Source organism: Ranitomeya imitator, chromosome 5 (assembly GCF_032444005.1).
Source record: "Ranitomeya imitator isolate aRanImi1 chromosome 5, aRanImi1.pri, whole genome shotgun sequence".
NCBI classification, from domain to species: domain Eukaryota; kingdom Metazoa; phylum Chordata; class Amphibia; order Anura; family Dendrobatidae; genus Ranitomeya; species Ranitomeya imitator.
Window position 1 is genome coordinate 40,091,831 of NC_091286.1, and position 14,623 is coordinate 40,106,453.

Here is a 14,623-nt window from a genome sequence, read left to right on the forward strand (position 1 = left end):
AGGTACGCTTTAAAAATCATGAAAACTTGCAGTTTTTACTCTGGTCTAGCGTTAGACTGACACTTCCTCTTCTGTAAAGATCACTTCTCAGCTGTCACTTCATTATCATCACAGGCACGATTACAGTTAAAGCCTGAGACAGGATTTACCATTCACAATAGCTGACAGTCACAGGTGGAGATAAATATGATTTGGAATAACCATTCACAATAGCTGACAGTCACAGGTGGAGATAAATATGATTTGGAATAACTTTTGGCTGGCACTTGTACATAGTGGGCTGAAAAAGAATTACTAATCAGGAAAGACCCAAAGACTAGCTAGATAGCAAGATGACTTAGGGTACCGTCACACTATAACATTTCGATCGCTACGACGGTACGATTCGTGACGTTCCAGCGATATCGTTACGATATCGCTGTGTCTGACACGCAGCAGTGATCAGGGATCCTGCTGAGAATCGTACGTCGTAGCAGATCGTTTAGAACTTTCTTTCATCGCTGGATCTCCCGCTGTCATCGCTAGATCAGTGTGTGTGACACCGATCTAGCGATCTAGCGATGCGATCCAGCGATGCGTTCGCTTGTAACCAGGGTAAACATCGGGTAACTAAGCGCAGGACCGTGCTTAGTTACCCGATGTTTACCCTGGTTACAAGCGTTAAACTAAAAAAAAAAAAACAGTACATACTTACATTCTGGTGTCCGTCAGGTCCCTTGCCGTCTGCTTCCCGCACTGTGACTGCCGGCCGTAAAGTGAAAGCAGAGCACAGCGGCTGTGCTTTCACTTTCACTTTACGGCCGGCAGTCACTGAGTGCGGGAAGCAGACTGCAAGGGACCTGACGGACACCAGAATGTAAGTATGTGCTGTTTGTTTTTTTTTAGTTTAACGCTTGTAACCAGGGTAAACATCGGGTAACTAAGCGCGGTCCTGCGCTTAGTTACCCGATGTTTACCCTGGTTACCCAGGGACCTCGGCATCGTTGGTCGCTGGAGAGCTGTCTGTGTGACAGCTCCCCAGCGACCACACTACGATTTACCTACGATCACGGCCAGGTCATATCGCTGGTCGTGATCGTAGGTAAATCGTATAGTGTGACGGTACCCTTAGACCGAAGAAGAAATCACTATAGAGGACACTGTCTGAAATAAATATATTCAACCCATTGTTAAATATCTCCTTCATGGAAGCCAAGTTCACTTTAAAAAAAAATTGCAATTCTAAGCGACAAGTCAGTCTAAAAGTAGCTTCAAAGTCACTGCAGAGTGCATAAACAGCAACATTTTACCTGGGGAAATCTATTGTAACCAGGCAGAATTAAAGAGCTATTTAATCTTAATTGCCTTTACTCTTGATGAAAGGGAAGGAATTTCCATTGTATAAACCACGTTGTGACATAAAATGCAAAGAAGCAAAATGTTGCTGCTCTCACTAAAAGAAACATAATACCTGCTTAATTATTGTTTGTGGAGCGCCCCCAGACACAGGGCCACAGGTTACTCGGTACCGGTCATCTCTGTCTCAGTTCTGGGGTTGTCACGGTGGCGGGACCTGGTCCGTGACCCTGCTAAGGGGCGTCCAATAAAAGGGTGATGTAAGTTTGTCAAGGGTTCGTGACGCCACCTGTGGTGTTCGGTCAGGGCGACCGACGCTGCTTCTCTTTACCTCTTTACTGGTGACTTCAGGATCCTCAATCCAGAGCACTGCTAACAGGGCTGGCTGAGACAGGCCGGTCCGAAGGCACATCCAGAGTTCCCTTTGCAGGTGGAAATCAGTGCCTACCAACTAGCGCCTGTGTGTTGTAGTCCTTCCCTGCTGAGCATTCCTGATATGTTGTGAATTCTGTGGCAGAGCTCCCTCCTGTGGTCACAAGTGGTACTTCGGCTGGTTCTCTCTGTGAGCTTCCGTTGGTGGAGGAGAGTGGTACTGCGGCTTCTGAGTTTCCTTCCTCAGGTAATGTGGTGAAGTCGTTAGGTGCTGCTCTATTTAACTCCACTTAGTGCTTTGATCCTGGCCTCCAGTCAATGTTCTAGTATTGGACCTGTTTCTTCCTGGATCGTTCCTGTGGCCTGCTGCTCTGCATAGCTAAGTTCCTCTTTGCTATTTGTTTGCTGTTTTTTTCTGTCCAGCTTGTCAATTTGTTTTTTACTGCTTGCTGGAAGCTCTGGGACGCAGAGGGTGTACCTCTGTGCCGTTAGTTCGGTGCGGAGGGTCTTTTTGCCCCCTTTGCGTGGTTTTTGTAGGGTTTTGTGTTGACCGCAAAGTTACCTTTCCTATCCTCGCTCTGTTCAGAAAGTTGGGCCTCACTTTGCTAAATCTATTTCATCTCTACGTTTGTCTTTTCATCTTAACTCACAGTCATTATATGTGGGGGCTGCCTTTTCCTTTGGGGTATTTCTCTGAGGCAAGGTAGGCTTATTTTCTATCTTCAGGCTAGCTAGTTTCTCAGGCCGTGCCCAGTTGCATAGGGAGCGTTAGGCGCAATCCACGGCTGCCTTTAGTGTGGTTGGAGAGGATGAGGGATTGCGGTCAACAGAGTTCCCACGTCTCAGAGCTCGTTCTTGTTTTTTGGGTTATTGCCAGGTCACTGTATGTGCGCTGACCTCTATGTCCATTGTGGTACTGAATTACCTTTCATAACACTGATAGTCCTCACAACTGTTGTTTCTATTCTGATGTTCTGCTTCGTCCCCCAGTTTGTTATGGCTAGGACGCACCCGTTTGACGGGAAGGCTCGGAGCTATTCTGGCACCCTAGAGATGCCCCTCTCCACGCTTGCCCCCTATGTCTCCTTAGGTGATGTAAGGTAGACAGCCAACCTATAATCAACTGTCCTGCCTCTGTTTGAAGTAATGCTTGGAGTCAGTTATTTCCTCGGCGTTCTGGCCACCGGCTACGCGCCTCAGTAGGATGTTGCCGATCTCGGGGCACGACTCCTACTGGTTCTCCTTTGTGCTTTGATCTCGTTTCTCACTTTTCCACAATATACTTCGCTTCGTGTCCTTTCTTTAGATGCCGCCGCAAGGTAGTGCATGCGTGGATCTGTAACAATCTATCCTTGTCGCTAAGTCACTGCCAGGTTCCCACGCCTGACAGGGACCCCTCTGAATCTTCCTCGCAACACCCCCTGCCACGGACAAAACCCAGCCAGCTTCTGACTAACTTCCTATCCAACCCCCAGTTTTCCCAAAGTGTGAAGAGTGGCCTAATAAATAGAACCTTTTGCTCCCCCTGGTGGCCGGAGTGTGAAGTGTAATGTGTGCTTGTGATACCTGGTCAGGTGAACTCCTTTAGTGCCATCAGACGTACCATCACTCCCCTTAGTGGCAGAGCGACATTACTGCAATAACCAGGTCTCTGGGGCGCTGCTTATTGTAATAATTTAGTAGCCTTCCTAATATGCTTTAATTAAAAAGTCCCTGCTGTTCTTTGTATTTTTTTTGCTGACTTCTGTTTTGATTACATTCTGTTTAAGAATCGGTAGTGTATGCTGGGATACTTAAACGGTCCATCTCCAGGGTCAGAGGCTTTGGTCGCTGCAACAGCCTCGTTCCCATACTGAAATGAAATGTCATCAGTGATGTTCCTTTCCGGCTTCTGGGCTAGTCCCTGCTGTACTGAGCATGCATTGATTGTCAATTCCGACATATATTCAGTACAAGCGTCCTTCTTACTGTGCACTATTCTTCATAATGCACAGTGACAGTGCACTTCCTCACCGGCTCTCATGACAAGTGACTTTCGCTAGCTTTCATTGTAAGGAAATTATGCGACAAGCAGGTACGAGCCCCACCCCTGAAAGTGAAGTCAGTTTCGAGGTCAGTGCTGGTCCCAGCTCTCTCTGATTTCGGCGTTCTTTTCTTACAAATTGCACTAACAGTGCACTTTGTTGCTAGCTCATCACTTCCCATTAAAGCCCGCTAGGGAGCGCACCGTCATTGTGTACTGAGAGGACTATCACATGAAAAGAAGGATGCTTCTACCGAGCAAACGTCAAAACTGACAACTGATGGCATACTCAGTAGAGCAGGGACTAGCCCAGACCCTGAAACAGATGTCACTGATGATACTTTGGTTCAGGGTGGGACCAGAGGCTGTGGCAGGGACCGCAGCCTATGCCCCCAGATGACGTCACATTTTAGCATGTACTGAGGATTCTCAAATAGAATGTCATCAAAAGATAAGGACTTTTTAACTTATTCATGCTAGAAAAGCTATCACATTATTTCAATAAACAGATAGCTATTTAGGATGAAGATCTACATTAACAAATTGTATTGTTATTGCTAGGATGAAGATCAAAATTAGTGTCCGACGACCCCTTTAACAACCGTAAGAGACTCCAAAGGTGATACATTCAGGGCTACAATCTAGCACTAATGGATATCCTTACCTCCCCTTCTTTAATGTAAATATCCTTATGTTTTCCATTTTCGATTATCTTCAGACACATATCACCTTCCAACTGGTAAAATAACTGTAAAACAACAAAATTAGCAAGTTGTGTCATTATCATGAGCCATTGGCGAACTTCTTCACCTTTCCATAGAGATTAACCCTCCGTCACATACAACTGATCTGACAGGCGCTTCTCTTTTACTTTCATTTCTCCTTCCTCACCAGATTGTGAGGAAACCCCCTCCCTCCAGGTAGTCTCCTGTCTCTTGAAGGTCTGTGAAACCTGATATCACAGTTGGATTTCAGAGCTTCAGGGGAGAGGATATAGCTGCACAGATCTCTCAGGCTCATTGTATGTGAATACGTCACATTCAGTGAGGTTGGTATTTTATGTTTTTATTCATCACAATAGTTTATTTAGCTTGTTTTATGAATGTGTAGCACAAAATGTGAGGATATTTCATAGAAATAAGGGAGATTTTATAAAAGAAAGTGTGCTGCTCAGGCATATACAGTAGTTCCCTAACATATTCCTTCTCTTGCTTCAGATTATCTGCTGAAATGGAGAGGAAAATGTACAATTTATCCAAACAACTTGATGTTGAGGAAGTAACAAACATGCTGTTAGATGATAGAGACCTCACACTGAATGAGGATTTAGGAGAGGAAAGTGAGATTGATTCTCATGATGAGGTGGAAGAATGTGTCCTGGATTCTGAAACAGAGGAAGATGGTGACAGTGGTGAGGATGAAGAAGTTGGATCATATTAGGTTTTCAAATTATGAATGTCTCAAATGTCATAAAGCAATTTGCCTGACACATGCAAAAATGGTGTGTAATTCTTGCTATTTGCTCTGCAAGTGTGACTTTTCTGGGGAAACCTCAGCATCTACTTCTGATTGAATATGTTTTTAATAGTACTTAAGGTACTTTAAAATTAAGTTTGTGTTCAAAAATTTTCTTTGTACATTTTTTTGAGAGAGTCGAACTGGGGACTATTTGGCGGGAGTTGTGAAAAGTTTGTATTTCATAGTTATTAGTTTTATGTTAAGTAAATGTTTTTTTTGCAACTGATTATGTGTAGTCTCTTTTATTACATCCCTATGAAGGTCACTGATCACTTTTAGAGCACTGAAATTGCAAACATTAGATATTATAGGTATTTTTCCAGCAGGCGCCTGACAGGCACATTGTATGTGAACTCGTTAGTCCGAATATTGTATGTGACGGAGGGTTAAATAATCGTCAGTTTCTTCTGCTAATTCTTATGATATCACTCAATAATGTCATGTCTATAACATCAATGAAAAGAAGGATCAGATAAATTTCATTTAAATCTGGCCTATTTCCTATCAATAGAATAGTAGATAATATTACTTATTGCTAGAGGTCCAATTGTGATCCTGATGAAGGCACCCTGCAGAGCTGCATCTGATTGAAATAGAGGCCTGGCAGGCATACCATTAATCTATACATTATCTATGGGTCTGCAAAAGATGTCTGAAAACGGTGCCCAGCTATCTCTGTAGTCTCATAGAGAATGAATGGAGAAAAGGTGTGCATGCTCAGCCTCAGCTCCAATCAGACGAGGGTCTGGAGGAACATATTGGAGAAGGAAAAAATGCACAACACCAGTGCAATGTGGCTGCAAGATCTGAAAATGAAACACAGCAACCACCTAGAGCAAGAACCAGTCATCATTACAGAAGTAGACATCCAACAGCGGGTCAAGAACATGAAGAGCTGGACAACACCTGGCTCAGATATGATTCACATCTACTGGCTAAAGAAATTAACAGCGGTACATGAACGCATGGCAAAGCAGATGAACCAACTGCTAGAAGCAGGCCACCACCCAGCTTGGCTAACACAAGGAAGAACATGCTGATCATGAAAGTTCCTCACGAAAGAACAGTTCCATCCGACTACCACCCAATAACCTGCCTTACGACAACATGGGAACGCCTATCATGCATCATAGCTACCAATCTACAGAACCATATGAACCAGTACATGAATCCAGCTCAGAACGGCATTTGGACTAGTGATGAACGAGTGTGCTCATTACTCGAGATTTCCGGTGCTCGGGTGTTCTAGTATTTTTGGCGTGCTCCTATATTATGTTTGTGTCCCCGCAGCTGCATGATTTGCAACTGTTTGACAGCCTGAATACATGTGGGGATTCCCTTGCAAACAGGCAATCCCTGAATGTGTTCAGGTTGTCTAACAGCCGCAAATCATGCAGCTGGGGCAATATAAACATAATCTACGAGCACGCCCAAGAAAAAGGATTGCAACTGGATCTGTTTTTCTTTACTGATGCAGAGCCTGCCTTATTTGATTGTATAATTAGGTCTTCTGACTGGAAGGACATCACAAGTACATACATTAATATCCCTGCAGAGGTGAGGGACCTGTGAAAAGTATCTGTAACACCCCAGGTAACCGGTTGTTACAGTGATGTTGCCTTCCTTTCGGGGAGGGTTGGAGGCAAGGAGGATTCTCTTTACCAGGTAAGGCACTGAAATTCAACACAATCTGAATCCAGGCCAGAAAGGGGAGCTCAGAACCCGGATTCAGGGCAGCTTCCCTGAGCTATAGGCTTGCTGGTCTGGAGGAGGCGTTAGGGGAGTCTAGAGGAGAGAGTAAGGCTACTTTCACACTAGCGTTTTTTTTTAATCCATCGCAATCCGTCGTTTTGGGCAAAAAACGGATCCTGCAAATGTGCCCGCAGGATGCATTTTTTTGCCCATAGGCTTGTATTAGCGACGGATCTCGATGGATGGCCACACGTCGCGTCCATCGTGCAACAGATCCGTCGTGTTTTGGCGGACCGTCAGCATGAAAAAACATTCAATTGAATGTTTTTTTGTCTGTCGCATCCGCCATTTTCTACTGCGCATGCGAGGCCGAAACTCCGCCCCCTCCTCCCCGGACTTCAGAATGGGAAGCGGGTGCGTTGAAAAACTGCATCCGCTGCCCACGTCGTGCATAAATTTAACAACGTGCGTCGGTACGTCGGCCTGACGCATAGCGACGGACCCGTACCGACGATAGTGTGAAAGTAGCCTAAGAGGAGAAGGATGTCTGGAACAGACAGAGGGGTCGAGCAGCCACGTGGGAGCTGCAACTCCTGGAAAGAGTGAGAATTTGGAGGAGTTGAATAGTGGAGGAGATTAGAAGAAAGGAGCACAGAGAAGGAAGAGGCTCAGCAGGGGAACAGCGGAAGGACACCCTCAGAGCCAGAGTGCAGAAACCGGGTACTGGGAGCCCGAGGTCATCTTGTTCTCCAGGAAGAGCTACAGAACCGGAGGGCATAGGACTGTATGTCAATTGCCCGCATCAAGTCTGAGATGAAGCAGTAACCTGAGAGCCTGGGTCATGATAGAGACCCTAAAAACCGGATCGCACTGCCTATCATACAGATATCTGTCTTAGGACAGGAGAGAGGGGACTTTGCAACCAAGCTTCAAGCGGCAGGGACCTCGCCAACTAAAGTAGCGCAAGTAGGAAAGGCTTACGGTCCTCACCTGGGAGAGGGATCCCCTATTGCCTCCAAGCCGGCCGGACCACAGCTACCCTGTACTTGGTGCCCTGGACTGAGGACTGCTATCATCAGTAAACCAGGTAAAGACTGCAAACCTGTGTCCTTGTTCTTTGCCATACTATCCACCACACCATCAGTGCCCTACACCTGGGAAGCCCTGGGGACCCCGCTTCACCTGTGGGAAGCGTCACCATCTTGCTGCATACCATCACCCCAGAGAACCACTTTAAGCAGTGTCGTCCCCACTGACCGAACACCGCAGGTGGCGTCACGAACAATAAACTTTATTCATAAAACCCCTAAAAGACATTCCCCTTTAATTGGGCACCCAGGGCCACGGACCGGGTTGCAGCCACCGTGAGATCCCCTTTAAGTACTGGACCCGGTACCGAGTACCCCGATGCCCTGGTGGGCGACTCAAGTTGGCATGACGAACAGGATGGACCAATCAATGGAAGTGGGACATGTGCGCCTTGGAGACTGTGCTTAACTGTGTGACTATTGAACTGTAAATTGCGCCAAAACCGTCGCCATTCTAGAACCAAGTGGTGTGCAGGAGGAAATGGGCGCGTTGTCATGGGTGGCTGTTGTGAATTCTGTGGCCAAGCTCCCTCCTGTGGTCGTGAGTGGTACTGCGGCTGGCTCTGTCTATAAGCTTCCTTTGGTGGATGAGAGTGGTACTGCGGCTTCTGAGTTTCCTTCCTCAGGTGATGAGGTTAAGTCGTTAGGTGCTGCTCTATTTAACTCCACCTGGTGCTTTGATCCTGGCCTCCAGTCAATGTTCTAGTATTGGTCTTGCTTCCTCCTGGATCGTTCCTGTGGCCTGTCTATCCTGCATAAGCTAAGTTCTGCTTATGTTATTTTTGTTTGCTATATTTTCTGTCCAGCTTGCTATATTGGTTTTTCTTGCTTGCTGGAAGCTCTGAGACGCAGAGGGAGCACCTCCGTACCGTTAGTCGGTGCGGAGGGTCTTTTTGCCCCTCTACGTGGTTGTTTGTAGGTTTTTGTGTTGACCGCAAAGCTATCTTTCCTATCCTCGGTCTATTCAGTAAGTCGGGCCTCACTTTGCTAAATCTATTTCATCTCTGTGTTTGTATTTCATCTTTACTCACAGTCATTATATGTGGGGGGCTGCCTTTTCCTTTGGGGAATTTCTCTGAGGCAAGGTAGGCTTATTTTTCTATCTTCAGGGCTAGTTAGTTTCTCAGGCTGTGCCGAGTTGCATAGGGAGCGTTAGGCGCAATCCACGGCTACCTCTAGTGTGGTGTGATAGGATTAGGGATTGCGGTCAGCAGAGTTTCCACGTCTCAGAGCTCGTCATATGTTTTTGGTAAATGTCAGGTCACTTGGTATGCTCTGAACTTCAAGGTCCATTGTGGTTCTGAATTACATGTTCATAACAGTACTGGAGGTCAAAAGTACTAATGCTTCTCAATAGAGGGAAAAGAGAAGTTCTGAGACCATTTTTTTTTCTTTGCACTGTGTTCTGTCTTTCTTTTCCCCTATACATCAGGGTGGTTCAGAACACAGGTGTGGACATGGACATTCAGGGTCTGTCCTCTTTGATGGATAATCTCACTATAAGAGTACAGAACATTCAAGATTTAGTGGTTCAGAATCCTATGTTAGAACCTAAAATTCCTATTCCTGAGTTATTTTTTGGAGATAGAGCTAAGTTTTTGAATTTTAAAAATAATTGTAAACTATTTCTGGCTTTGAAACCTCGCTCCTCTGGTGACCCAGTTCAACAAGTTAAAATTATTATTTCTTTATTACGTGGCGACCCTCAAGACTGGGCATTTTCCCTTGCGCCAGGAGATCCTGCATTATGTAATATTGATGCATTTTTTCTGGCGCTCGGATTGCTATACGACGAACCTAATTCAGTGGATCAGGCAGAGAAAAATTTGCTGGCTCTGTGTCAGGGTCAGGATGAGATAGAGATTTATTGTCAGAAGTTTAGAAAGTGGTCCGTGCTCACTCAATGGAATGAATGTGCGCTGGCAACTATTTTCAGAAAGGGTCTCTCTGAAGCCCTTAAGGATGTCATGGTGGGATTTCCTATGCCTGCTGGTCTGAATGAGTCTATGTCTTTGGCCATTCAGATCGGTCGACGCTTGCGCGAGCGTAAATCTGTGCACCATTTGGCGGTATTATCTGAGCATAAACCTATGCAGTGCGATAGGACTTTAACCAGAGCTGAAAGGCAAGAACACAGACGTCAGAATGGGCTGTGTTTCTACTGTGGTGATTCCACTCATGCTATCTCCGATTGTCCTAAGCGCACTAAGCGGTTCGCTAGGTCTGCCACCATTGGTACGGTACAGTTGAAATTTCTTTTGTCCGTTACTTTGATCTGCTCTTTGTCTTCCTATTCTGTCATGGCATTTGTGGATTCAGGCGCTGCCCTGAGTTTGATGGACTTGGAGTTTGCTAGGCGCTGTGGGTTTGTCTTGGAGCCCTTGCAGTGTCCTATTCCATTGAGAGGAATTGATGCTACGCCTTTGGACAAGAATAAGCCTCAGTATTGGACCCAGCTGACCATGTGCATGGCTCCTGCGCACCAGGAGGATATTCGCTTTCTGGTGTTGCATAATCTGCATGATGTGGTCGTGTTGGGGTTGCCATGGCTACAAGTCCATAACCCAGTATTAGATTGGAAATCAATGTCTATGTCCAGCTGGGGTTGTCAGGGGGTACATGGTGATGTTCCATCTCTGTCTATCTCATCAGCCACCCCTTCTGAGGTCCCAGAGTTCTTGTCTGATTACCGGGATGTATTCGATGAGCCCAAGTCCAATGCCCTACCTCCGCATAGGGATTGTGATTGTGCTATCGATTTGATTCCTGGTAGTAAGTTTCCTAAGGGTCGACTGTTTAATTTATCTGTACCTGAGCACGCTGCTATGCGGAGTTACGTGAAGGAGTCTTTGGAGAAGGGTCATATTCGCCCGTCATCGTCGCCATTGGGAGCAGGGTTCTTTTTTGTGGCCAAGAAGGATGGTTCACTGAGACCTTGTATTGATTACCGCCTTCTAAATAAAATTATGGTCAAATTTCTGTACCCCTTGCCGCTGTTGTCTGATTTGTTTTCTCGGATTAAGGGGGCTAGTGGGTTCACCAAGATAGATCTTCGTGGTGCTTATAATCTTGTGCGTATTAAACGGGGCGATGAATGGAAAACAGCATTTAATACGCCCCGAAGGCCATTTTGAGTACCTGGTTATGCCATTCGGACTTTCTAATGCTCCATCAGTGTTTCAGTCCTTTATGCATGATATCTTCCGAGAGTACCTGGATAAATTCCTGATTGTATACTTGGATGATATTTTGGTCTTCTCGGATGATTGGGAGTCTCATGTGAAGCAGGTCAGAATGGTGTTCCAGGTCCAGCATGCTAATTCTTTGTTTGTGAAGGGGTCAAAGTGTCTCTTTGGTGTTCAGAAGATTTCATTTTTGGGGTTCATTTTTTCTCCTTCTACCATCGAGATGGACCCTGTTAAAGTTCAGGCCATTTATGATTGGACTCAGCCTACATCTCTGAAGAGTCTGCAGAAGTTCCTGGGCTTTGCTAATTTTTATCGTCGCTTCATCGCTAATTTTTCTAGCATTGCTAAACCGTTGACTGATTTAACCAAGAAAGGTGCTGATGTGGTCAATTGGTCTTCTGCTGCTGTGGAAGCTTTTCAGGAGTTGAAGCGTCGTTTTTCTTCTGCCCCTGTGTTGTGCCAACCAGATGTTTCGCTTCTGTTCCAGGTCGAGGTTGATGCTTCCGAGATTGGAGCAGGGGCTGTTTTGTCGCAGAGAAGTTCTGATTGCTCGGTGATGAAACCATGCGCCTTTTTTTCCAGGAAATTTTCGCCTGCTGAGCGAAATTATGATGTTGGCAATCGAGAGTTGCTAGCCATGAAGTGAGCATTCGAGGAGTGGCGTCATTGGCTTGAAGGAGCTAAGCATCGCGTGGTGGTCTTGACTGATCACAAAAACTTGACTTATCTCGAGTCTGCCAAACGGTTGAATCCTAGACAGGCTCGTTGGTCGCTGTTTTTCTCCCGTTTTGACTTTGTGGTTTCGTACCTTCCGGGCTCTAAAAATGTGAAGGCGGATGCCCTGTCTAGGAGTTTTGTGCCCGATTCTCCGGGTTTGTCTGAGCCGGCGGGTGTTCTCAAAGAGGGGGTAATTTTGTCTGCCATCTCCCCTGATTTGCGGCGGGTGCTGCAAAAATTTCAGGCTAATAGACCTGACCGTTGCCCAGCGGAGAAACTGTTTGTCCCTGATAGGTGGACGAATAAAGTTATCTCTGAGGTTCATTGTTCGGTGTTGGCTGGTCATCCTGGAATCTTTGGTACTAGAGATTTGGTGGCTAGATCTTTTTGGTGGCCATCTCTGTCGCGGGATGTGCGTTCTTTTGTGCAGTCCTGTGGGATTTGTGCTCGGGCTAAGCCCTGCTGTTCTCGTGCCAGTGGGTTGCTTTTGCCCTTGCCGGTCCCGAAGAGGCCTTGGACACATATCTCTATGGATTTTGTTTCGGATCTCCCCGTCTCTCAAAGAATGTCGGTCATTTGGGTGGTTTGTGATCGCTTCTCTAAGATGGTCCATTTGGTGCCCTTGTCTAAATTGCCTTCCTCCTCTGATTTGGTACCGCTGTTTTTCCAGCATGTGGTTCGTTTACATGGCATTCCAGAGAACATCGTTTCTGACAGAGGTTCCCAGTTTGTTTCGAGGTTTTGGCGAGCCTTTTGTGCTAGGATGGGCATTGATTTGTCTTTTTCCTCGGCTTTCCATCCTCAGACAAATGGCCAGACTGAACGAACCAATCAGAGCTTGGAGACATATCTGAGATGTTTTGTTTCTGCTGATCAGGATGATTGGGTGTCCTTTTTGCCTTTGGCTGAGTTCGCCCTTAATAATTGGGCCAGCTCGGCTACTTTGGTTTCGCCGTTTTTCTGCAATTCTGGGTTCCACCCTCGTTTCTCTTCAGGGCAGGTTGAGTCTTCGGACTGTCCTGGTGTGGATACTGTGGTGGATAGGTTGCAGCAGATTTGGACTCATGTAGTGGACAATCTGACTTTGTCCCAGGAGAAGGCTCAACGTTTCGCTAACCGCAGGCGCTGTGTGGGTCCCCGACTTCGTGTTGGGGATTTGGTTTGGTTGTCATCTCGTTATATTCCTATGAAGGTTTCCTCTCCTAAATTTAAGCCTCGTTTCATTGGTCCATATAGGATTTCTGAGGTTCTTAATCCTGTGTCTTTTCGTTTGACTCTTCCAGCTTCTTTTTCCATCCATAACGTGTTCCATAGGTCATTGTTGCGGAGATACGTGGCACCTGTGGTTCCATCTATTGATCCTCCTGCTCCGGTTTTGGTTGAAGGGGAATTGGAGTATATTGTGGAGAAGATTTTGGATTCTCGTGTTTCGAGACGGAAACTCCAGTATTTGGTTAAGTGGAAGGGTTATGGTCAGGAAGATAATTCCTGGGTCTTTGCCTCTGATGTCCATGCTGCCGATCTGGTTCGTGCCTTTCATGTGGCTCATCCTGGTCAGCCTGGGGGCTCTGGTGAGGGTTCGGTGACCCCTCCTCAAGGGGGGGGGGTACTGTTGTGAATTCTGTGGCCAAGCTCCCTCCTGTGGTCGTGAGTGGTACTACGGCTGGTTCTGTCTATAAGCTTCCTTTGGTGGATGAGAGTGGTACTGCGGCTTCTGAGTTTCCTTCCTCAGGTGATGAGGTTAAGTCGTTAGGTGCTGCTCTATTTAACTCCACCTGGTGCTTTGATCCTGGCCTCCAGTCACTGTTCTAGTATTGGTCTTGCTTCCTCCTGGATCGTTCCTGTGGCCTGTCTATCCTGCATAAGCTAAGTTCTGCTTATGTTATTTTTGTTTGCTATATTTTCTGTCCAGCTTGCTATATTGGTTTTTCTTGCTTGCTGGAAGCTCTGAGACGCAGAGGGAGCACATCCGTACCATTAGTCGGTGCGGAGGGTCTTTTTGCCCCTCTACGTGGTTGTTTGTAGGTTTTTGTGTTGACCGCAAAGCTATCTTTCCTATCCTCGGTCTATTCAGTAAGTCGGGCCTCACTTTGCTAAATCTATTTCATCTCTGTGTTTGTATTTCATCTTTACTCACAGTCATTATATGTGGGGGGCTGCCTTTTCCTTTGGGGAATTTCTCTGAGGCAAGGTAGGCTTATTTTTCTATCTTCAGGGCTAGTTAGTTTCTCAGGCTGTGCCGAGTTGCATAGGGAGCCTTAGGCGCAATCCACGGCTACCTCTAGTGTGGTGTGATAGGATTAGGGATTGCGGTCAGCAGAGTTTCCACGTCTCAGAGCTCGTCATATGTTTTTGGTAAATGTCAGGTCACTTGGTATGCTCTGAACTTCAAGGTCCATTGTGGTTCTGAATTACCTGTTCATAACAGGTGGCACATGGAGGAACGGCGCGAAAACCATGGCCGCCCCTCATCAGTATTACTATGTGAGAGAAATATGCCCACCAACTAGAGGTCCGCCTCCTGATCTGGGATGGTGGAGAGAAGAAAAGGAACCAACCACGAAGACGGGCATGGTACAGCAAAACCATGGGAAATAACACCGAGGAGGCAGAACCGGAGATCAACATAGCGGAGGGAGGTGAGCGGACACCGGAGCATGGGATGGAGCAAGAGGACTCTCCCGGCCGGG

General features: G+C 46.4%; 1 protein-coding gene across 1 annotated transcript in view; it reads right to left on the reverse strand.

Annotated features, from left to right (window-relative positions):
• The window catches only part of HAAO (3-hydroxyanthranilate 3,4-dioxygenase), a 73,666-nt gene that overhangs the window by 32,673 nt on the left and 26,370 nt on the right, over positions 1–14,623 (reverse strand). Inside the window, exon 3 of the mRNA XM_069768600.1 lies at positions 4,395–4,478. Within this exon, the coding sequence (XP_069624701.1) occupies positions 4,395–4,478 (84 nt within the window). The remainder of the gene's footprint in view (positions 1–4,394; positions 4,479–14,623) is intronic.